At 49.8% G+C, this 23585-nt stretch overlaps 1 protein-coding gene across 2 annotated transcripts in view; it reads right to left on the reverse strand.

Annotated features, from left to right (window-relative positions):
* ACOT7 (acyl-CoA thioesterase 7) overlaps window positions 1–19981 on the reverse strand; it is a 121985-nt gene extending 102004 nt beyond the window's left edge. Inside the window, exon 1 of one of the 2 annotated variants that reach the window (XM_064363175.1) lies at window positions 11251–11533. In XM_064363175.1, coding sequence (XP_064219245.1) covers window positions 11251–11423 — 173 coding nt within the window. In that variant the 5' untranslated portion in view covers window positions 11424–11533. Of the gene's footprint in view, window positions 1–11250; window positions 11534–19820 lie in introns of those variants that run through there. The other variant, XM_021669906.2, reaches the window with a different exon arrangement.
* Between the last annotated feature and the right edge of the window lie 3604 nt (window positions 19982–23585).

The raw sequence follows: 23585 nt of genomic DNA on the forward strand, positions 1-23585 counted from the left end.
TCCCACCTCTGCCTTTTAGAGAAGCAAATATTCATGGCAAATGCATTGGGTTTGCGTCTACTCGAAGCACGTACTCTGGGCAAGTTTCCTGGAATTCAGCCAATTTCTGCAAGGGAAGGTGGCAGCAAGCACAATGAAGTCACCTGGGGACAAGGGCCTAGTCTCCATGCTGACAGCTTTGCCCACACATCCCTCAGCTTGACCAGAGGCAGGAGACAGGTGGCCCAATGGCAATGGGAGCTCCAGTTACAGAGTCACTAAGAGCCCTGTGCAACGAAGCACTGGTTGCAGCCTCCCACATGCCCATGGGGACTGGAGGCATGTCCCTTGGTGGGCAGACCAGCAGGCCCTGGGCACTTCAGAGTATGGGGCCAGTGGGTCAGCACAGACACCCGGAGTCTCATTCTCTGAGTATGTCTCTGATCACACTGGGCATGGGGCCTATGGGGAGAAGCTGAGCTCCACTGTGTAGGGGGCCTAGGACTCTGCCCTGCCCGACATCCTGGAGGCCACATGGTGGAGGAGGGGCAGGTGGAAATGGCCGAGGAGATGAGGTCTGCACTCTACAGGAGTCCCTGCCCCACCTGCCACACACCCCTAGGTCACTGTGCGTGCCTGGAAGGCCCCAGTGTCTTTACCTGTAAATGGTGGGAGAACTGCCGAGCTGAGAGTTCTCCGTGGCTGGGACACTACATTATTCCACAGACTCCCCCTAACCTAGGACAAGCCCCGGCATCCGTGAGCCCCTGGGTCTCGGCTAGTTGAAAGGAACAACCACGTCAATAGAGGAGAAAAACCAAGTTCGGTATCTGCTGAAAGTGATGGCTTCCCTTGTTCCTCCTAATTAGTTACATGGCTGAAGTTCTCACTTCATTGACATTAACACTTCCGCTCTGAGAAAGACACTGTTCAGATAATGGAGACAAGCCACAGACTGAGGGAAGTGTTTACAAAACGCATATCCAATAAACAACTTGTATCTAAAATATACAAAGAACTCTTAAAACTCAACAATAAAAGGCCAGGTGTGGTGGCTCTCACCTGTAACCTGAGCACTTTGGCGGTAGCGTGAGACCAGCCTGGCCAACGCAAAGAAACCCCTAAAATTATCTGGGTGTGGTGGCAAATGCCTGTAATCCCTGCTTGGAGATTAAGGCATGAGAATCCCCTGAGCCAGGGAGGTGGAGGCTACGGTGAACCAAGATTGCACCACTGCACTCCAGCCTGGGTGACAGTGAGAGTCTCTGATCTCTGGAAAAAAAAACAAAACAACTCAATAATAAGAAAACAAACAACCCAATTAAATATTAAAATATGGGCCAGGTGAGGTGGCTCACACATGTAATTCACTCGAGGTCAGGAGTTCCAGACCAGCCTGGCCAACGTCGTGAAACCTTGTCTCTATTAAAATACAAAAATTGGCCAGGTGCAGTGGCTCATGCCTATAATCGCAGCACTTTGGGAGACCAAGGTGGGTGGATTACCTGAGGTCAGGTGTTCAAGACCAGCCTCACCAAAATGGTGAAACCCCATCTCTACTAAAAATAGAGGTTGCAGTGAGCCGAGCTCACACAAGTGCACCCCAGCCTGGGCAACAGAACGAGACTCCGACTCAAAAAAAAATTAGCCAGGCGTGGTGGCAGGTGCCTATAAACCCAGCTACCCAGGAGGCTGAGGCAGGAGAATTACCTGAACCTGGGAGTCAGAGGTTGCAGTGAGCTGAGATTGTGCCAGGCACTCCAGCCTGGGTGATAGAGTAAGACTGAGTCTCAAAAAAAACTTGCCAGACATAGTGGCATGCACCTGGAGTCATGGCTACTTGGAAGCCTGAGGTAGGAAGATCACTGGCGCCCAGGAGTTTGAGGCTACAGTGAGCTGTGATTGTGCCGCTGCTTTCCAGCCTGGGTGACAGAGCAAGACTCTAAAAATAAGGTGGGGGGGGGCGGGGGCAGGGGGCCAAAGACTTGAACAGACACCTGATGTAAGAGAATATACAGATGGCAAATATGCACACGAAAAGTTGTTCAACACCGTATGTCATTTGGAAATTGCAAATTAAAACAACCCTGAGACACCCCTACATACCTGTCAGAATGGCCTAAACCCGAAGTACAGACAAGATCAAATGCTGGTGAGAATGTGCAGCACAGGTGCCCTCATTCACTGGTGGCGGGAATGCAAAATGGCACAGCCCCTTCAGAAGACAGTTTGGCAGTTTTCTGCAAAGCTAAACATACTCTTCAATTAAATCAATCCTATATTCCATTAAATATATTTAAAAATACCAGAATTCTACAGATTCCAGGTACCATGGACCTATTCCATACGGATTAGTAAGAGGACGAATCTTCTTTAAGATTTGGCCTCTGAGTGATTTTAGATTTTCACGTGCCAGCCCTAATGGCCACAGATCTGATGATGATTAGTAAGAAATGATTCTTTTGACTTGATTATTGTGTCTCCTGTTCATGTGAATTTACTACTCCCATTGAAACCATGTACTTACCAATAAACTATTTGTTATTCAAAAAACAAAAACAAAAAATACATGTAAAGGCCAGGTGTGGTAGCTCACGTTTATAATCCTAGCATTTTGGGAGGCTGAGGCGGGAGGATCACTTGAGCCCAAGAGTCTGAGACCAGCCTGGGCAACATAGCGAGACTCCATCCATCTCTATTTAAATAATAAAAAAAATACATGGGTAAAAACCTAATTAGGTCCATGGAAGCAGTTAAAGGCAAAATCAAGTATGGGTGAATTAAGAATCTTCCTAATACGTGTCAGATAACACAGGTCAATTCAGCAACTTCAGACTGGTTTATGAGTGTCACCACTTCTAAGAGCCTGGCTTTTACAAGGCACAAGACAAGGCGAGGTCTGCCTGTCATTAAAGGAAGCACAGAGTGTCAATCATACAGGATGTAGTTTCCTGAGATGCCAGAGTATCAAAAGCAACTCCACTGTGAAAGCTGAGCTCCAAATACGTGCGACAGCTGAGTGAACACAGCAACAAAACATCAAAGAAACACACACACATCAAAGTTTGGCACTTACTGAAAACAATGGCACCAGTTACAAGGCCAAAGCGGCCACCCGCTACGGTGCCACCACTGTCCTGATTGTTTCCACCAGGGCAGCGCTGGGTGCCCGAGAGGTGATGGCTCAAGGCGAGACTGGAACTGGAGGCCTGGGGACTGTCGGCAGAGGAGGGAGGGGCAGCGTCTGTGACCAACATGCCCCCTGCTGGTGGCCGAGATGCTCCAGGACAGCGCAGGACTCTGGGAGAGGGTCCTGTCCCACAGTGATACATTTTACAGCAAAGCACACACACCACAGGCCTTCCCGGCTCCCAGCCAACAAGTCTCATGGGGGCAGGTACTGTGGGGCCTTCTCCCAGTCCCGGACTCACAGGCACATGCCCAGCAAGAGCAATGCTCTGGCCCTCCTGAACCAGGGACTTGCTTTCCTTTACTCACCCAAGGCTCACACCTGCCACACTGAGCCTCCGGCCCTGAGGCCAAAGAGTTCAAGACAGGGCACAGAGACATCAAAGAAAGGGTCAGTGGCCATCTTTAGCCTCCACCTGCCAGCTGTGACCGCAAGCAACTCCACCTCTAACACCTGCTTCCCAGACTATAAAGAGGTGTGTCCACATGCAAACAGAGCTGGATCCCATCACATGTAATAATTAACTCAAGATAGGTCAGCTGGGCGTGGTGGCTCACACCTATAATCCCAGCACTTTGGGAGGCCAAGGCGGGTGAATTACTCGAAGTCAGGAGTTTGAGATCAGCCTAACCACATGGCAAAACCCTGTCTCTACTAAAAATAAAAAAATTAGCTGGGCATGGTGGTGGGCGCCAGTAATCCCAACTACTTGTAGAGAGGCTGAGGCAGGAGATTGCTTAAACCCTGGAGGCAGAGGTTGCAGTGAGCTGAGATTGCACCATTGCATTCCAGCCTGGGTGACAGACCGAAATTCCGTCTCAAAAAAGAAAAAAAAAAAAAAAGAGCCAGGCGCGGTGGCTCACCCCTGTAATCCCAGCACTTTAGGAGGCCGAGGCGGGTGGATCACGAGGTCAAGAGATCGAGACCATCCTGGTCAACATGGTGAAACCCCGTCTCTACTAAAAATACAAAAAATTATCTGGGCATGGTGGCGCGTGCCTGTAATCCCAGCTACTCAGGAGGCTGAGGCAGGAGAATTGCCTGAACCCAGGAGGCGGAGGTTGCGGTGAGCCGAGATCGCGCCATTGCATTCCAGCCTGGGTAACAAGAGCGAAACTCTGTCTCAAAAAAAAAATAAGAAAGAAAGAAAAAAAAAAGATAGGTCAAACACCTAAATGTAAACTATAAAATCTGTATGCTATAAAACTTTTTTTTTTTTTTTGAGACAGGGTCTCACTCTGTCACCCAGGCAAGAGCGCAGTGCTCTGGCCTCTAACCCACTTCACTGAAGCCTTGACCTCCCAGGTTCGAGCAATCCTCTCACCTCAGCCTCCCAAGTAGCTGGTACTACAGGCATGTACCACCACGCCCAGCTAATTTTTTAAATTTTTATGTAGAGATGCAGTCTCCTGTTGTTGCCCAGGCTGGTCTTGAACTCCTGAGCTCAAGTGGTCTTCCCACCTCAACCTTCCAAAGTGCTAGGATTACAGGCGTGAGCCACAGCACCTATCCTATAAGACTCTTTAAAGAAAATAGGACAGGAGAGGTGGCTCACACCTGTAATCCCAGCACTTTGGGAGGCTGAGGTGGGGGGATCACTTGAGTTCAGGAGTTTGAGACCAGCCTGGCCAACGTGGTGAAACCCTGTCTCTACTGAAAATACAAAAATGAGCCAGGCGTGTGGTGCACACCTATAGTCCCAGCTACTGGAGAGGCTGGAGAGAATCACTTGAACTCAGGAGGTGGAGGTTGCAGTGAGCCAAGATCACACCACTACACTCCAGCCTGGGCAACACAGCAAGACTCCATCTCAAAATTAAAAAAAAAGAAAATATAGAGTATATCTTTGTTTCTTGCATTTGGCAATGGCTTCTTAGACACGACAACAAAAGCACAAGCAACCAAACAGAAAGAGAAAATGGACTTTACCAAATTAAATACTTTTGTTCTCCTAAAGAAACCATCAAAAGTAAAAAGACGGCCAGTCAGGCACACTGGCTAACCCCTGTAATCCCAGCACTTTGAGAGGCCAAGGTGGGTGGATCACTTGAGGTCAGGAGTTCAAGACTAGCATAGCCAACATGGTGAAACCCTGTCTCCGCCGGAAAAAAAATACAAAAATTAGCAGGGTGTGGTGGCGCACACCTGTAGTCCTAGTTCCTCGGGAAACTGAGGCAGGGGAATCACCCGAACCCAGGAGGCGGAGGTTGCAGTGAGCTGATATCATGCCACTGCACTCTAACTGGGTGACACAGTGAAGAAAAAGTAAAAAGACAACACAGTGAGTGGAAACAAATATTTGCAAATCACATCTGAAATAGCCACTCATGAAAAAGAACAAAGCTGGAAGATTCACACTTTCTGATTTCAAAACTTACTACAAAGCTACAATAATCAAAACAGTGTGGCATTGGCATAAAGACAGATATAAGAATCAATAGAACAGAAAGCCCAGAAATAAACTCAAATGATAAGTATGCTCAAATGATCTATGTGACAAGAGTATAAAGACCTTTCAATGGGGGAAAGATAGTCTTTTCAACAAATGGTGCTGGGAAACTGAATATTCCCAGCAAAAGAATGAGTTGCACCTTTACCTAACACCATACACCAAAACAACAACAACAACAAAAAAAAACCCTCAAAACGGGTCATAAGCCTAAAAGCAAAACGTAAAACTGTAAAACTCTTAGAAGAAAACATAAGACTAAAGCTTTACAACACTGGATTTGGTGACGATTTCTTGGCTATGAAACCAAAGGCACAGGGAACAAAAGAAAAAAGGTAGACAAATTGTATTCCATAAAAACTTTAAAATTTGTGCGACAGACAATATCAACAGTATAAACACACTCCACAGAACAGGAGAAACTATTTGCAAATCATAAATCCAATAATGGATTAATATCCAGAATATATAGAGAACTCCTAAAACTCAATAATAAAAAAACCAAGCATACGCATTGCATACATGTATCAAAATGCCACACTATATTATAAATATGTACAATTATTATGTGTCAAAAATAATAAAAGCAAAAATGGACAGAGGGACTGTTTCAAGCACCAAAAGCTACAGTCGTCAGTTTCAGAATACTGATGAAAATTTGAAAAATATATACATGGATACTTATAAAGATACACAAGTATATAACATGCACATAATATACACTACACCTCAGCCGGGCACGGTGGCTCACGCCTGTAATCCCATCACTTCGGAAGGCCGAGGCGGGCAGATCACCTAAGGTCAGGAGTTCGAGATCAGCCTGACCAACATGGTGAAACCTGTCTCTACTAAAAATGCCAAATATTAGCTAGGTGTGGTGGTGCATGCCTGTGATCCCAGCTACTCGGGAGGCTGAGGCAGGAGAATCTTTTGAACCTGGGAGGTAGAGGTTGCAGTGACCTGAGATCATGCCATTGCTCTCCAGCTTAGACAACAAGAGTGAAACTCTGTCTCAAAAAAAAAAAACAAAACAAAAAAATCAGCCATGTATGGTGGCATGCACCTGTAATCCCAGCTACTTGGGAGGCTGAGAGAGGAGAATCACTTAAACCCAGGAGGTGGAGGTTGCAGTGAGCTGAGATCGTGCCATTGCACTTAAGTCTGGGCAACAAGAGCAAAATTCCATCTCAAAAAAAAATATATATATATATATACACACATATATGTATGTATGTATGCACACAGTATGCATGTATGTATACACACACACTACACCTAAATACAAGTCTCTGATCAACTATGAATAAATATACAAAGAGTTTAGCAATACATATAATTTTCAATTAAAAAAAATCTGATTCAAAAATGAGCAAAGAACCTGAGTAGACATTTCTACAAAGAAAACATACAGTTGACAAATAAACACATGAAAAGACGCTCAACATCACAAAACATAGGGAAAAGCAAACCCAAACCGCAGTGAAGCACCACTTCACACCCATTAGGATGGCTCCCATCAGAAACGACAGGAAGTCACAGGCACTGACAACGATGTCCAGAAACCGGAACCCACGTGCACTGCTGGCGGGGATGTAAAATGGCACAGCCGCTGCAGAAAACAGGAGGGTCGTTTCTTGAAAAATTTAAAACAGAATTACCAAATGATCCATCAATTCCACTTCTGGGTATATATCCTCAAGAACTGGAAACAGGGTCTCGAAGGGATATGTACACACCTGTGTTCATGCAGCATTATTCACAACCTAAAACATGGGTTAACCCAAGTGTCCATCCACAGATGGGGGAGAAGCAGAATGTGGTCCATCCATGCAATGGAACATGATTCAGCCTTCAAACGGAAGGGAATGGACACACGCTACAGATAAACCTTCAGAACATGACGCTCAGTGTAACGATGGCTAGAGGTTTTGGTGCTTGAGAAAATCTCCGTGTCCATTCTATTTTTTAAGTTATTTTTAATTGACACAGTCACAAAAAAAAGGACAAATACGTTATGATTCTACCTACAGGAACAACCTAGAGTAGTCAAAAATCATAGCAATAGACAGTAAAATGATGGTTGCTGGAGACTGAGGCAAGAAGGAAATAGGGAGGCTGAGGCTGGAGAATCGCTTCAACCAGGGAGGTGGAGGTTGCAGTGAGCCAAGATTGCACCACTGCACTCCAGCCTGCAAAACAGCACAAGATTGTCTCCAAAAAAAAAATATGGCCAGGCACGGTGGCTCACACCTGCAATCCCAGCACTTTGGGAGGCCAAGGTGGGTGGATCACGAGGTCAGGAGTTTGAGACAAGCCTGGTCAAGATGGTGAAACCCTGTCTCTACTAAAAATACAAAAATTAGCTGGGTGTGGTGGTGGGTGCCTATAATTATAATCCCAGCTACTCGGGAGGCTGAGGCAGGAGAATCACCTGAACCCAGGAGGCAGAGGTTGCAGTGAGCAGAGATCGCACCACTGAACTCTAGCCTGGGCAACAGAGCAAGACTCTGCCTCAAAAAATATATATGGGGCTGGGCGCGGTGGCTCACGCCTATAATCCCAGCACTTTGGGAGGCCGAGGCGGGTGGATCACGAGGTCAAGAGATCGAGACCATCCTGGTCAACATGGTGAAACCCCGTCTCTACTAATACAAAAAAATTAGCTGGGCACGGTGGCACGTGCCTGTAATCCCAGCTACTCAGGAGGCTGAGGCAGGAGAATTGCCTGAACCCAGGAGGCGGAGGTTGCGGTGAGCCGAGATCGCGCCATTGCACTCCAGCCTGGGTAACAAGAGCGAGACTCCGTCTCAAAAAAAAAAAAAAAAAAAAAAAAAAAAAAACAACCAAAAACATATATATATATATATATATATAAATATGGCCGGGCGCGGTGGTTCACGCCTGTAATCCGAGCACTTTGGGAGGCCAAGGCAGGTGGATCACGAGGTTAAGAGATCGAGACCATCCTGGCCAACATAGTGAAACCCCGTCTGTACTAAAATTTTTTTAAAAATTAGCTGGGCACAGTGGCGCATGCCTGTAGTCCCAGCTACTCGGGAGGCTGAGGCAGAAGAATTGCTTGAACCCGGGAGGCAGAGGTTGCAGTGAGCCAAGATTGTGCCACTGCACTCCAGCCTGGCACCTGGCGACAGAGCAAGACTCTGTCTCAAAAAAAAAAAAAATATATATATATATATGTATAATACATATTTAATATATGTTACATATTTTTTGTTGTTATAATATATATTAAATATCTATTATATATCTAAACACATATATATATAGAGAGAGAGTAGCCAGGTGCTGGGACTCACACCTGTAATCCCAGCACTTTGGGAAACCGAGATGGACAGATCCCTTGAGCTCAGGAGTTTGAGACCAGCCTGGCCAACATGGTATAATCCTGTCTCTACAAAAACTACAAAAATTAGCCAGGTGTGGTGGCACATGCCTGTAGTCTCAGCTACTCAGGTGGCTGAGGCAGGAGGATCACTTGCATCAGAGAGGTAGAGGCTCACTGACCGAGACTGCGCCACCATATGCGGCCCGGGAGACAAGAGTAACACCTGTCCCAATTCAAATACATAAATACATAACTGCCATCTTAGTCATATACACATACATATACATACAGTTAAGATGGCAGTTGTTTGTTTTTTTTTAAATAGAGTTTTGTTCTTGTTGCCCGGGCTGGTGTGCAATGGCACAATCTCAGCTCACCACAACCTCCGCCTCCCGGGTTCAAGCGATTCGCCTGCCTCAGCCTCCCGAGTAGCTGGGATTACAGGTGTGCACCATGTAACCATGCCTGGCTAATTTTTGTATTTTTAGTAGAGACAGAGTTTCACCATGTTGGCCAGGCTGGTCTCCAACTCCTGACCTCAGGTGATCCACACACCTCGGCCTCCCAAAGTGCTGGGAATACAGGTGTGAGCCACTGCGCCCAGCCAAGATGGGAGATTTTTTTAAAGGTAAGTTACATATTATGTGTATTTTAAACACAACTTTTTTTTCTTTTGAGAGACAGGGTCTTGATCTGTCGCCAAGGCTGGATCGCAGTGGTGCAATCAGCCTACTGCTGTCGCAACTTCCTGGCTTCAAGCAATTTTCCTGCCTCAATATCCTGAGTGGCTGAGACTACAGGCACATCCCACCCACCTGGCTAATTTTTTTAATTTTTAGTAGAGATCAGGTCTTGCTATGTTGCCCAGGCTGACAACTTTTTAGAACTGGAAAAGATTTTTAATTAAAAAATTATATCTGAGAAGGGACTTGTATCTAGAATATATAAGGAGTTCTCATCACTCAGTAACAAAAAGACAATTAAGCCATTTGGAAAACAGGGAAAAGACCTGACTAGACAATTCTCTAAAAATACATGAAAACATGCTAGGTATCATCTTCTCTCATTAGGGAAATGCACATCAAAGCCATAGTGAGATACCACTGCACATCTACTAGCCTGGCTGGAATTCAAAAGACGGATAATAACGAGTGCCGGCAAGGATATGGGGAAACTGATCCTTTGACACTGCTGGTGGGAATGTGAAATGGCGCAGCCACACAAATCTGGAAGTGCCTCAAGAGGGTAATCACAAAATTCCCATATGACCCAGCAATCTGATTCCTAGATGAGCTGTTTTTACTCAGGCTTTTAATAACAAACATGGGTGTCTCTTTCAACCCCACTTCTCCAACTCTCCAACACCAGGTGGGTGTCCTACAGTTTAATTAAAGTCTGCCACTACCTTCTGGGGTGTAGAAAGGTAAGTCTGAAAGCGCCAACCCTCTCTCTAATCCTGCCTTGGTCTTTCTGGAGACCAGCTTCCATCCTGAAGCTATCTAGGGCCCCCCGCCACCAATCCTCTCATTAGCATACTAGACACTTAGGACTCCAGAGAGCCCAAGGGTTTTGGAAGCTCCATGTCAGGAGAACAAAAAACCCTCCTATCACCCCTTTCAAAACTGACAGAGGGCATGGTCCCATAGCTCTGTAAACATACTGAAATCTACTAGCTTGTACACTGTAGTGGATGAATTGCATGCCATGTGAACTATAATCCAGTAAAGCTGGCACAAAAGAGGAGGTGTGTACAGCCACTCAACAGAGTTTCTGTGAAGTTTAGGAGAAATACAGTAGGCGAAAGCCATCTCTGTAAGCAGTTCAACACTGCACTGTTAGGATCAGCCAGTCGTGCAGAACAGCTCCCTCTGGCCCCCACTCCAACCTTCTGGTCTAAAATCACAGATCAACCTCCTGCCTGGGGACAAAGCAGGGCATGGATGCCGGCTGCCAGGTGTGGGCCAGCACAGCTGCTGGTTTGCAGGGAGGGGCCTTGATCTGCAGACGCCCAGATTCCCATGGCCCAGGGCTGCCCAGGGGGTTCTGTTGGTCCCTAGGGGAGGGTTCCACTGGTCGCTAGGCGAAGAACGTACCAGGTCTCCACTGCGGATGGACACTTAAGTGGGCACCTTCAATCCAGCAAAACACACAGCTCGTCCAACACCCGGCCCTACTATCCCTCCCAAAAACTCCTCCAAGTTATGTGGCCCAAGGCCCTGGGGCAGGCTGCCAAGTCAGCCTCGCAAGCAGGACACGATGGGCACAAAATATTCCCAGTCATCCTACCTGCCAGTAGTGCAGGCTCCAGAGGGTGGGAGATCAGCCCTGGGTCCAACCGCCTGGATGGGAGCGCAGCACCCTCTCCGGGGCTCCACACATCCCTGGCCAGCCACCAGCCTCCTGGAGGATTCATGCCTTACAAATTCACAGAGGCGGAGAGCCCTGGGAAGCAGTTTCATCCCGCGGTAAGTGGGCAAACTGTTTACCCAGCGCCAAGCATGAAGTCCGGCAGAGCCCACACCTGTGCCGGCCTGGTCGGCTTAGCAGTGAGCCGGCCTGATCCTCCGTAATGGAAAGCACCAGGCTGCCTCTCCTCCTAGGACTGCCCCTCCCACACCAGTCCCCAGCAAGGCAAAATTGGATCTGGAATTGGATCACAGGATGTTCTCTGCAGAAGACCAGTGATGAAAGTATTCATGACTCAGCATGAACTCAGACAGGGAGACAGGGCAAGGCCGCCCCTCTGCGGGAGAGGATGAACTGCGGGGAGCCGCAAGCCACTCAGGAGGATGCCCACCTCCAGGACCTTGAGCCTCACACCACGCAGGCTGGCCCTCAGGCAGGTGGAAAAATGGTTTCCACCTGGGCCAAGAGGGCTTGGCACATAGGCACCAGGAGAGCTGGGAGGCTGCGGGGAAGCCACGGAAGGCCAACACACCCGCACAGCATGGCAGGTGCCTGGCCCTCCTCTGACAGTGGCCCTCAAGCTCCAGGAAGGCTGAGGAAAATGCAGATTCCTGGGCCTACCTCCTCCCTGACCTTCCCCAGCCCTGGAGTTACAGGCATTAGCCCTGGGGTAGGGGCCCAGGAGCCTGGTTTTCTTTTATTCTTTATCGTGGTAGATAACAAATGCTTACAGTAGAGGGAGGTGGGAGTGAACCCCCATGTCCCCATCAAGCAGCCCTGAAACTGTCAGCTCAGGGCACCTCTGGTCTCTACGCCCACCTGCTCCCCATGTCAGGTTATTCTGCGGCAAATCCCGGACTTCCCAGGACAACATCTGTAAATATGTCAGCATTTCCTCTAAAAGACAAAGCCTCCTTGTAAAACAACATAAAGAAGGGGCATGGTGACTCATGCCACTAATTCTAGCACTTCGGGAAGCCGAGGTAGGAAGATCACTTGAGCCCAGGAGTTCAAGACCTGCCTGGGCAACAAAGTGAGACCATGTCTCTACAAAAAAAATTTTTTTTTTTTTTTTTTTGAGACGGAGTTTTGCTCTTGTTACCCAGGCTGGAGTGCAATGGCGCGATCTCGGCTCACCGCAACCTCCGCCTCCTGGGTTCAGGCAATTCTCCTGCCTCAGCCTCCTGAGTAGCTGGGATTACAGGCACGTGCCACCATGCCCAGCTAATTTTTTGTATTAGTAGAGACAGGGTTTCACCATGTTGACCAGGATAGTCTCGATCTCTTGACCTCGTGATCCACCCGCCTCAGCCTCCCAAAGTGCTGGGATTACAGGCTTGAGCCACCGCGCCCGGCCCAAAAAAATTTTTAAACATTAGCCAGGCATGGCGGCATGCACCTGTAGTCCCCACTACTTAAGAGGGAGGCTGAGGTGGGAGAATCCCTTGAGCCCAGGAGGTTAGGGCTGCAGAGAACCATGATTGCACCACTGCACTCCAGCCTGGGCAACTATGCGAGACCCTGTCTCAGAATAAAAATAAAAACATAACCACAAAACAAAGATCCCACTTAATATATCCAAATTTCTAATATCATTAAATAGCAAGTGCCTTCATGTTTCTGTCCTAAATGAATTGAAATCTGCATTTGTGAACTTCATTCACAAGAACCCAAATCTTTGTTGACTGGTGAAGAGAAACTGCGGTGTGCAGGGAACAGGGGGCTACAGGGTCACGGGGATGCAGCAGTGAGGCACAGCACCCAGCTCGATGCGGTTCCATCCACATGAAATTCTAGAAGAGGCACAGCCAGTGAGAGAAAGTCAATCTTTTTGCCAGAGGCCAACAGTAGGGGACTTTTGTGGGGTTTGGAAATATTTGACATCACAACTGGGCTGGTCATTACACAGCGTGCCCATTCATCAAAACTCAGTGAACTGCACGTTTCAAATATTCTTGTATATGCATTATAAATATACCTCAATAAAGTTGGTTTAAAAAAAGCAAACTACAAAACGATTATCCTACCTTAAAAAAAAAAAAAAAGTAGTGATTCCTTCTAATCATTCATTATCAAGGGATGACTCAAGTTGCCCCGTTATCTCCTGAGATCTGCATCTTGTTGACCATGCTGGGGTACTATTCGCGTGCAGAAAACCTGCATTTGTAACTGACTTCCCCAGTTCTTCACATTCGGGGCCCAAGGGGGGTGCACATCATTGATCCCCCTCCCCACGAGGGCTCTGAGAGTGACAGGTCAAGGGGTGGGATGGCAAGACAGCCTAGGATGGGGTCACCCTCTGGTGCGTGCCCCACAGGCCAGGTGGGTCACACAGGAGAAAGCCACTTCTGGTCTCACTGGAACCAGGGAGCCAGCCAGCTACAGGTGCCAAAACCAGGGCAATGCCAGGCTGCCTGGCCTACTTACAGGGTGAGGTTGGACAGTGGGTAGACAAAGTCCTCTCCACCCACAGGCTCTCTGGGCTATGAAGACTGGATTTTCACCCACGGTCCCCACATCCTAGCAGCAAGAGAGTCAGCACTGTAAATCCGTTTATGGAATGCTCCAGAATACAAGCTCTGAGTGTTAATTCATTTAGGACAGAAACATGAAGGCACTTGCTATTTAATGCTATTAGGAATTTGGATGATATTTTGAGTGGATCTTTGTTTTGTGGTTATGTTTTTATTTTTATTTTGAGACAGGGTCTCGCTTAGTTGCCCAGGCTGGAGTGCAGTGGTGCAATCATGGTTCTCTGCAGCTCTAACCTCCTAGGTTCAAGGGATTCTCCCACCTCAGCCTCTCAAATAGCTGGGACTACAGGTGCATGACCAGAACTGGGCTAAAGGTATAGTATAATCCCCACAATAATGCCTGGTTAATGTTTAAAAAATTTTTTGTTTAAAAATTCTCAGATTCTGGCCGGGCGCGGTGGCTCACGCCTGTAATCCCAGCACTTTGGGAGGCCAAGGCGGGTGGATCACGAGGTCAAGAGATCGAGACCATCCTGGTCAACATGATGAAACCCCGTCTCTACTAAAAATACAAAAAAAAAAAAAATTAGCTGGGCATGGTGGCGTGTGCCTGTAATCCCAGCTACTCAGGAGGCTGAGGCAGGAGAATTCCCTGAACCCAGGAGGCGGAGGTTGCAGTGAGCCGAGATCGCGCCATTGCACTCCAGCCTGGGTAACAAGAGCGAAACTCTGTCTCAAAAAAAAAAAAAAAAAAAATTCTCAGATTCTTTCTTTTCATTAATTCCATTATCAAACCAAAGACAGAGCTTGGCCTGGTGGAGTGGCTCATACCTGTAATCCCGCACACTTTGGGAGGCCAAGGCAGGCAGATCACTTGAGGTCAGGAGTTCAAGACCAGCCTGGCCAACACAGTGAAACCCTGTCTCTACTGAAAATACAAAAATTAGCCGAGTGTGGTGGTGGGCGCCTGTAGTCACAGCTACTCAGGAAGCTGAGGAGAGGAGAATTGCTTGAACTGGGGAGGCAGAGGTTGCAGTGAGCCGAGAGGCCATCAATTGCACCGTCACTGCACTCCAGCCTGGGTAACAGAGTGAGAATCCATCTAAAAACAAAAACAAAGGCAGAGCCCCACTCTGTCTTTTCCCTTGGGGAAAATAATTCTAACTACTTAACATAGTGAAATTCACAGCCATTCAGCTACTGTCTATTGACCTGTCAACTAGCCCTCAGCCACTATTCTAGGCATTCATGGTCCCACATAGTACAACACAACTCCTGATCTCAGGAACCTTCCTGGTAGTGCATCTAGGAACACGGCAAGCAACGAAAACACAGAAAAAAAACCTTGTAGGTTTCACACATCTACCTACAAATGAAGCATGCCAAGTTATCTGCCTGCTGGCTGGTGTCCACGCCAAGGTCCCCCTCCATCAGCATGGTTGTTCCAGAGCTGGCTAGTCCTCAGAAAGCCTCAAAGCTTCCTTTAGGAACACCCTGCCCCTGACAGACCTACCAGTGAAATCTGATGTTTAAATTTCCCTACCTATTACACTCCTGAAAGGTAGCCACTACCCACAGGATTTTAATTGCATCAATTTAAATTCACTTGAATTTAAATTGATGCAATTAAAAATTATGTTCCAGCTGGGCACAGTGGCTCATGCATATAATCCCAGAGGCTGAGGCAGGCAGATCACGTGAGGTCAGTAGTTCGAGACCAGCCTGGCCAACATGGTAAAACCCTATCTCTACTAAAAACACCCTGGGCATGGTGGCACACGTCTGTATTGAACCCAGGAATCGGAATTTGCAGTGAGCTAAGATCACACCACTGCACTCCAGACTGGGCAACAGAGAGAGAGTCTGTATATAAAAAAAAAAGTAAGCTCCGTTTTTCCGTGGCCTAGTGTCATGTCAAGTCCTCAGCAGCTACCTGTGCTAGCAGCTATCATCTTGGACAACGCACACCTGGAACGCTTCCACCACTGAGAAAAGTTCTAGCGGACAGCACAGCTCTACGAGTCACACTCTCTGACCATCTGTCACATGCCACATCCATCAACTTTACTTCAGTGAACACTCAGGGGCTTCTGCTCTTCTACTGGGAGCCCAGGCTGATGCCCTCATGAGGCCTCAGGACAGAATATAAAGCCAAGCTTGGGTGGGCAGTGAGAAACACGGCAGCGACAGGACCCCCGGGAGGGAACAGCCCCTCCAGCTGTCCTCTGCTGCCTCAGCCTGTCAAGGTCCAGGGCCGACCTTGGTCCACTGCTCTCAGCTTTGGGAACCTCGTTTTCTCCATGCCTACAATGACAGAGCTGGGCTCCAGACTTTATCTATGGGTTCTTCCGGAACTGAGATTCTAGAACTCGGAGTCCAACAAGGAAAAAGGTAATTCCTGCACTTTGGGAGGCCAAGGCAGGTGGATCACAAGGTCAAGAGATCAAGACCATCCTGATCAACATGGTGAAACCCCATCCCTACTAACAATACAAAAATTAGCTGGGCATGAGTCGAGATCGAGCCATTGCACTCCAGCCTGGGTAACAAGAGCGAAACTCTGTCTCAAAAAAGAAAATGGTAATTCACTATCTAAATGTAACATTTACTTAATGGAACTCAAACCAAAGGAAAAATGCTCTTCTGAGACTTTAAAGGCTATCTGAGAACTTGCATCAAATCATTGGGCTGGATCAAAAGAAGACAAGGTCCCACAGTAGCAGGGCTGTCTAAGGTGGTGCTCGAAAAGGCAAGCCCCTCCCTTTGTGAGTCCACATTTTTATGTGCCCAGAACTGGGCTAAAGGTGTAGTATAATCCCCACAATAACCCTAACACAGGCACTACTACTATCTCCATTTTACAAATAAGAAAATGAGACCGCCAGGGGGCAGTAGCTCCCTGTAATCCTAACACTTTAGGAGGCCAACGTGGGAAGATCATTTGAGCTCAGGAGTTCGAGACACCCGCCTGAGCAACACAGTGGGATCTTGTCTCTACAAAAAAAATTTAAAATTAGCCAGTAATGGTGGTGAGCCTGGAGTCCCAGCTACTCAGGTGTGAGGCAAGAGAATTGCTTTAGCCTGGGAGATAGAGGCTACAGGGAGCCTTGATCGAACCACTGCACTCCAGCCTGGGAGACAGAGCAAGACCCTGTCTCAAAAAAAAGGAAAAAAGAAAACAAGAAAACAAGTTGAAGAAGGTTAAGGAACGTGCCTAAAGCCACATACCACCTGCAAGAGGTAGAGCTGGGATTCAAACCCAAGCCATGAGCTTCCTTGGACTTACAACGTGCCAGTCATTCCACCAGCCACTCGCTACACTTGATTTAGCCTCATTTAGCCTCAGAACAACCCATGAGAAAAGGGGGGAAGAGAAACGTTAAGCAGTGTGCTTCAGGTCACACAGCCAGCAAGGGGCAAAGGCCAAATCCACCCCCAGGCCTAGGACTGCAGACCTGCCCATAACCACTGCCGTCACCAGCCTTAAAAGCCCCTATCCCTTCAACAGTATCTGAACTGAGAACATGTGACCATTCTAACTGTCTAAGATGGTGGGGATTTAGGCGTCCTCACCCCTGCTAGACTGTGACCCGTTGAGGCAGGAGCTGAATTTTCCACGCATCAGTTGCCCTCCTGGTGCTAGTGCTGTGCTTCTTGGTGGTGTCCGGCGAAGCCCTGTTAAATTCATGGGCTTGGCTGTAATGGGCCAGGAGGCTCCTCTTTCAGCTTGGGGTGTTGGCTCGGATGTCCTTAAAGGGCTCCCCATCCTAGTACAGTCACTCTCCAGTGTCCTGTAGTTTCTCTGGGTCAAGCCCGTGTGACCACAGCCTTCTCTTCACAGGCCTACCCCTACCACCACTCCCACCCACTCCTTTGGCAGTCATGCCCTGCACCTGAGGCTCACCTGCTCACTCATGAGGAGGGCAGCCAGGCATCCTGCTCACCAGTCATCTGGCCAAGGCAGCCACTTAGAAACAATATGTAATTGGCCAGGTCCAGTGGCTCATACCTGTAATCTCAACACTTTGTGAAGCTGAGGTCAGGAGTTCGAGACCAGCCTGGCCAACATGGTGAAATACCACCTCTACTACAAATACAAAAATTAGCTGGGTGTGGTGGTGCACACCTGTAGTCCCAGCTACTCAGGAGGCTGAGGCAGACTTGCTTGAACTAAGGAAGCAGAAGTTGTACTGAGCTGAGAGTGTGCCACTGCACTCCAGCCTGGGTGACAGAGCAAGACTCTGTCTCAAAAAAAAAAAAAAATCTAGTAACTGTTAGAACCTGGGTGAAAAAAGACAACATGTGTAAACTGGCTATTCATCATCCTGAAGAAGTAAATAAAAGCCCAGCCTTCACAGGTAGATTTAAACCAAGACTCTTTATTCAGGAGAGGTGTGGGAAGAACACTGGATCTGGAGTCAGAAGACGTGGGCGGGGCTGTCCCTGGAGCTCCTGGAGCAGGATGACTTTACACAGTTACTCAACTCTTGAAACTGCCATTTCCTCCTCCATACAGGTAGAGGTGGCCTTGCTGACCATCGACCTCCCAGGGAAGCTGGGCAAACCACGTGAGACGAGACAAGTATAAGCTCTTTGCAAACCAGGGAGCCCAAGGTCCCCAGCCAGTACTCAGCAGAGCTGATTCAGAGACCTGATGCAGGCCGTCTGTCTCTAGTTACTTCCATTATGCTTGCCCCGCTTTCCCCACCTCCAGAGTCGATGGGGCCAGGACAGCCACACAGCCAAAGTCAAAGGGGCAGGGCTCCCCGCAAAGACGATGCCTCTCTGGAAAAGTCAAAACCGACCTTGAGGTCAGGAAAGGCCCTCGACCAGGCCAGAAGATGAGACTGAGGGTCAAGGAGTTCCACTGACCCAGGACTTGCTATATGCCCAGCCTTCTGGGAGATGTCAATGTCTACGGGAAAGTAACTTGCTTCTCTTGGACTTGGCTTGAGCCCAAGGTCAATCTGTGATGCCCAACTCCCAAACGTGAGGCACCCACCACCAAAACAACAGCTCTCACTCCTGGTAGTCCATCAAGCAAGGTAGGACTGGTCGAAGTCCATAGTGCCAGTGTGCAGTGGCTGAAAACCTAGACTCCTTGTCCTCACTTAGCTCATGCAGAAATGTCAGCCTGCATCTGCTTCCGATTCTGCCGAAGGGAACTGCAGAGTAACCTTGAGGCTGCCCTCCCCACCTCCTATGGGAAATGAGCTTGTTCATGATCTCCAGCCTCCAGCTTCCGCTGGGGGCTTGCATCTATCTACTCAGTACCAGGTGGAGGAAGCCGGGGGTGCCCTAGAAGGACAACCCTTTGCACCTATTGTGTAAGATGCTTTCAGGCCCAACGGACCACTGACTCCCTTTTCTTGATAGTAAACTGTCAGTGGCAAACAGTATTATCTGTTCTTCGTTTCAACACCTGCCCTCCCCTAAACCGAAGCAGTGCCCTGAAGACGGTAGCTCTGCAGCCTCCTCCCACAGAGGCACCCACCGAGGGGCTCGCCTGGCTCTGGGCACCTCCCCTTCACCTCTGGGGGCTTTGGTTAGCGCAGCACAACCGCCGAGGTAACGATCCCGAATGCTCGAGGAGGCTAAGCAGGACCACGGGGCTGAGACTCCGAGATGCTCGGGCGAGGCCCGGGGCGGGGCAGCCCGCGGACGCCGATCGCCGGGCTCTGGAGCTGTGCACAGACCTCCGCCCGCCCCGTCCCTGCCCGGCTTTCTCGCCCAAACGGCCGGTGGCGCAGCCGCCGCCCTCGAGAGGCGGCCGGGAGGAGCCGGCGGGAGGCGGGCGGGGACCGCCCTGCTTGTGCTGCATCGCGAGGCGCATCCCGGCCGCTGGCGGGCGGGGTCCGGGGCGGCGGCGCGGGAGGCCGTGCCGGGAATTGGGGACGGCCTCGGCGGGTGGGGACGGCAGGGCCGAGCGGGGCAGGCCGGGTGGCCTGTGCCGGCGCCGCGCGGGTCCTCTCTTACCGGCAGATCTGGATGGCGGACGGCGTCTCGACGTCTGGGCCCGACATGCTGGCGGCGGCGGCGGCGGGTGGCTGCAGGAGGGCGCAGGTGTCTGGCAGGCCCGGCGCGGAATGAATGAGCCGGGGCGGCGCCATGGAGGGGGAGGGCGGAGGCGGAGCCATGGCGCCGGCGAGGCGGGGCCTGCGCGCCGGAGGCGAATCTAACGCGGCCTCCCCGCGCAGGCCCCGCCCCCGCGCAGGCCCCGCCCCGCTCCCCGTCCCCCGGGCCGCCAAGGCCGCCGCGGGCTTGCGCGGGCGTCCGGTTCTGACGGCGTGAGGGCCGCGGCGGGCGCCGCTTCCAGAAGGTTCGGCGTGAGGCCCGCGAGCCGCGGCGGCCGCGACCGACCCGGTGACAGTCCCGAGGGAAGCGGCCCGAGTGGCGTAGGCGGGGCGGACGTGGGCCTCGCTTTCCGCGCGGCGGTAAATATTTGTGCGGGGCGTTCCCGGCCGCCCGCGCCGCCGATTCGCTGCCGCGCCCGGTGCCTGGGCGGCCGGATGAGGTCACGGCGGAAGGCCCGGTCGGGGCGCCTGACTGTCTGGCCCGAATCCCACCCCGCCCCCACCCCACCCGGGCCCCGGTCGCCCGCATCCGCGGCTCTCTGCGATCCGCCCTAAGAGAGAATGGAAGGCTGTTTCCTGGAAAGGAGCATTGGTGGCGGCTGCTGGGAAGCACACGGGCGCGCACACGGGGAACGGAACGGGGTTTTGCTGCAGCGGCACAAAGCGTCACGAGGTGGGGAGGAGGAAAGGCGCGCGCCTGTTTACACCGCCGGATGCGGCTTTTCCCGGGAGCGCTGAGCGCCAGCCTGGAGGTGCACGTGTTGCAGCGAGGAACCCTGAAACATGCCGCGTTTTACAGCACACGATGTGCCCCGGAATGGAATCCAGGCTACTCGGGGTCACCAAAAAAATAAATAAATAAATAAAATTCCACCCAAAAAACATCCAAGAGGGGAGAAGCGGTCGCACCCACGTGCTGAAATGTCAGCTTTTTGCTTCCTAGCCAGTTTGACCTTTTCCGTATTTCTACAGTACACATAGATTTGTACTCACATCTTTAAATGAAAACCCACGCAACTCCAGCTCCCCAGTGCAATTTGAACAAGCCATTTACACTCAGCTAGGTAGCTCTAAAGGAACTGTGCCTCATCCTGGTCACCCTTGAGCTACCGGACGGTGAAGGCAGCCCACAGCATGGTCTATAACTTCCAGGAGCAGGGGCAGCCCAGATCAGAACTCCGTGATTTCAGGACTTTTACACCACGAATTTCGTTTTTCTGTTTTGTTTTTTTGAGATGGAGTCTCGCTCTGTCGCCCAGGCTGGAATGCAGTGGTGTGATCGCAGCTCACTGCAACCTCTGCCTTCCAGGTTCAAGCGATTCCCCTGCCTCATTCCCCCTGCCGAGTAGCTGGGACCACAGGCATTCACCACCATGCTTGGCTAATTTTTGTATTTTTTTTTTTTTTTTTTTTTTGAGACGAAGTTTCGCTCTCGTTACCCAGGCTGGAGTGCAATGGCGCGATCTCGGCTCACCGCAACCTCCGCCTCCTGGGTTCAGGCAATTCTCCTGCCTCAGCCTCCTGAGTAGCTGGGATTACAGGCACACGCCACCATGCCCAGCTAATTTTTTGTATTTTTAGTAGAGACTGGGTTTCACCATGTTGACCAGGATGGTCTCGAGCTCTTGACCTCGTGATCCACCCGCCTCGGCCTCCCAAAGTGCTGGGATTATAGGCGTGAGCCACCGCGCCCGGCCGCTTTAATTTTTATATTTTTAATAGAGATGGGTTTTCACCATGTTGGCCAGGCTAGTCTCAAACTCTTGATCTCAGGTGATCCTCCCGTCCCAGCCTCCCAGAGTGCTGGGATTACAGGTGTGAGCCAGTGCGCTGGCCACAGAATTTTGTTTTCTCGTGAGTATCAAGTTGTTGCAAGCAAGTTGATCAACGGCCTGCAAGCCTATTTAAACACCACCTCTTCCCAATTGAATCCTGAAATGGTTGGAAGCAGTAACTAGATTTGGAGCCGCAGGCAAGATAGTTTCCCTTTTTAAAAAAAAAAAAAGCTTTTGAGACAGGGTCTTGGCTCTGTCACTCTGTGGCCCAATCTCCAGAGTTCAAGCAGCCCTCTCACCTCAGCCTCCTGAGTAGCTGGAACCACAGGCACGTGCCACGATGCTCAGCTACTTTTTTGTCCTTTCTTGTATAGAAGGAGCCTCACCACATTGCCCAGGCTCATCTTGAACTCCCGGGCTCAAGTGATTCACCTGCCTCAGCCTCTCAAATCACCTGCTACGATTATGGGTGTGCGTCACTGTTCGTGGCCTGGCAGTTTCCTTACCTGTGATATGGGGGTGATAAATCTCTTCCTGTCCATCGTGAGGACTACCTGGAAGGCTGAGTTAGGGCCTTTCTTCCTCTTCCCTCGTCAAACCTTCAGTTTCTCTATTCCGCTCTTCCCCACCTGTGAGTGCAGCAAGAATTTACTGAGACCCCACACTCCCTGTATAGATGTGCTTGCATTACAACCATTCCATTGTTCAAAATCTTTAAAATCTGCCTGGCATGGGGGCCTACACCCATAGTCCCGGGAGGCTGAGGCAGGAGGATCCCCTGAACCTAGGAGTTTGAGGCTACAGTGTCCTCTGATGGCACCTGTAAACAGCCACAGCACTCCAGCCTGAGCAACATAGTGAGACTGTCTCTTAAAAGAAAAAAAAAAATTCAAATTCTGACTGGGAGACAAATTAGGGACCAAAAAAGCTGGATTCCAGCCACATATTGAACCAGAGGGACACCTAGACTGGAGGACGGGCGAATGGTTTAGGATGAAATAGCCTGTGGCCTCCAGAGTGAGGCCAAAAAGTGATCTGGAATGGCTCCTATGCTTCTGGGAAAGGGTGTGGCTACCCTTTGGCCTGAGACAGCATCTGTAGTGCTGCTCACATCATGGCCCCGCAGGTGGTGGAGGGACCCAGAAAGGATAACAGGTCAGCCCAGAGGTTATTGTGTACTGATTCTGTGCTGCAAGGAGAAAATAGTGCTCCAGATTATTTACGATGTCCCCCTGCTTTTAAGGATGGCAGTGGGGGTCCCATTCCTTAGCAAAAACCTTGTGAATTATTTTGGCCATAGTGTTAATGGATTTACACTGATTTTTCACTTTCCACAGCCTCTCACCTTCTCATGTTAGGCTCTTTTCTACTTGCCTCTCAAGCTACTGGGCCATTTCTATCCCTGCTTTCAGCAAAACATCTCAAAAGAGCTGTTTACACACACTCACTCTCCCCTCACTTCTCCCATTCTCCTTTGAACCCATTCCAGTTTGGTTTTTTATTCTACCGGTCAATCTATCAAGGTCACTAATTCCCTCCAAGTTGCTAAATCCGATAATCTGTTGTCAGAAGTCATTTTCCTTGACCTCTCAACAACGCCGAGCAGGTCCTCCCTGGCATCCGTTTTCCTCCCTTGCTGGCCACTGCTCAGCCTGCTCTGCTGGCACTGCCTCCCCACCTCCTCTCAGAAGTTTAGACAAGCCCCCAGCAATGCTTGAACTCTTGAGGTCTCACTCTGTCTCATCACTTTACCTTTTTTTTTTTTTTTAAATTCAGACAGTGTTTAATTCTGTCAAGGCTGGAATGCAATGGTGCAATCACAGCTCATTGCAGCCTCGGCCTCCCAGGCCCAGGTGATCCTCCCATGTCAGCCTCCTGAGTAGCTGGGAACA

This window comes from Aotus nancymaae, unplaced genomic scaffold, assembly GCF_030222135.1.
Source record: "Aotus nancymaae isolate 86718 unplaced genomic scaffold, 86718_ANA_hifiasm-v0.15.2.pri h1tg000053l, whole genome shotgun sequence".
Lineage (NCBI taxonomy): Eukaryota > Metazoa > Chordata > Mammalia > Primates > Aotidae > Aotus > Aotus nancymaae.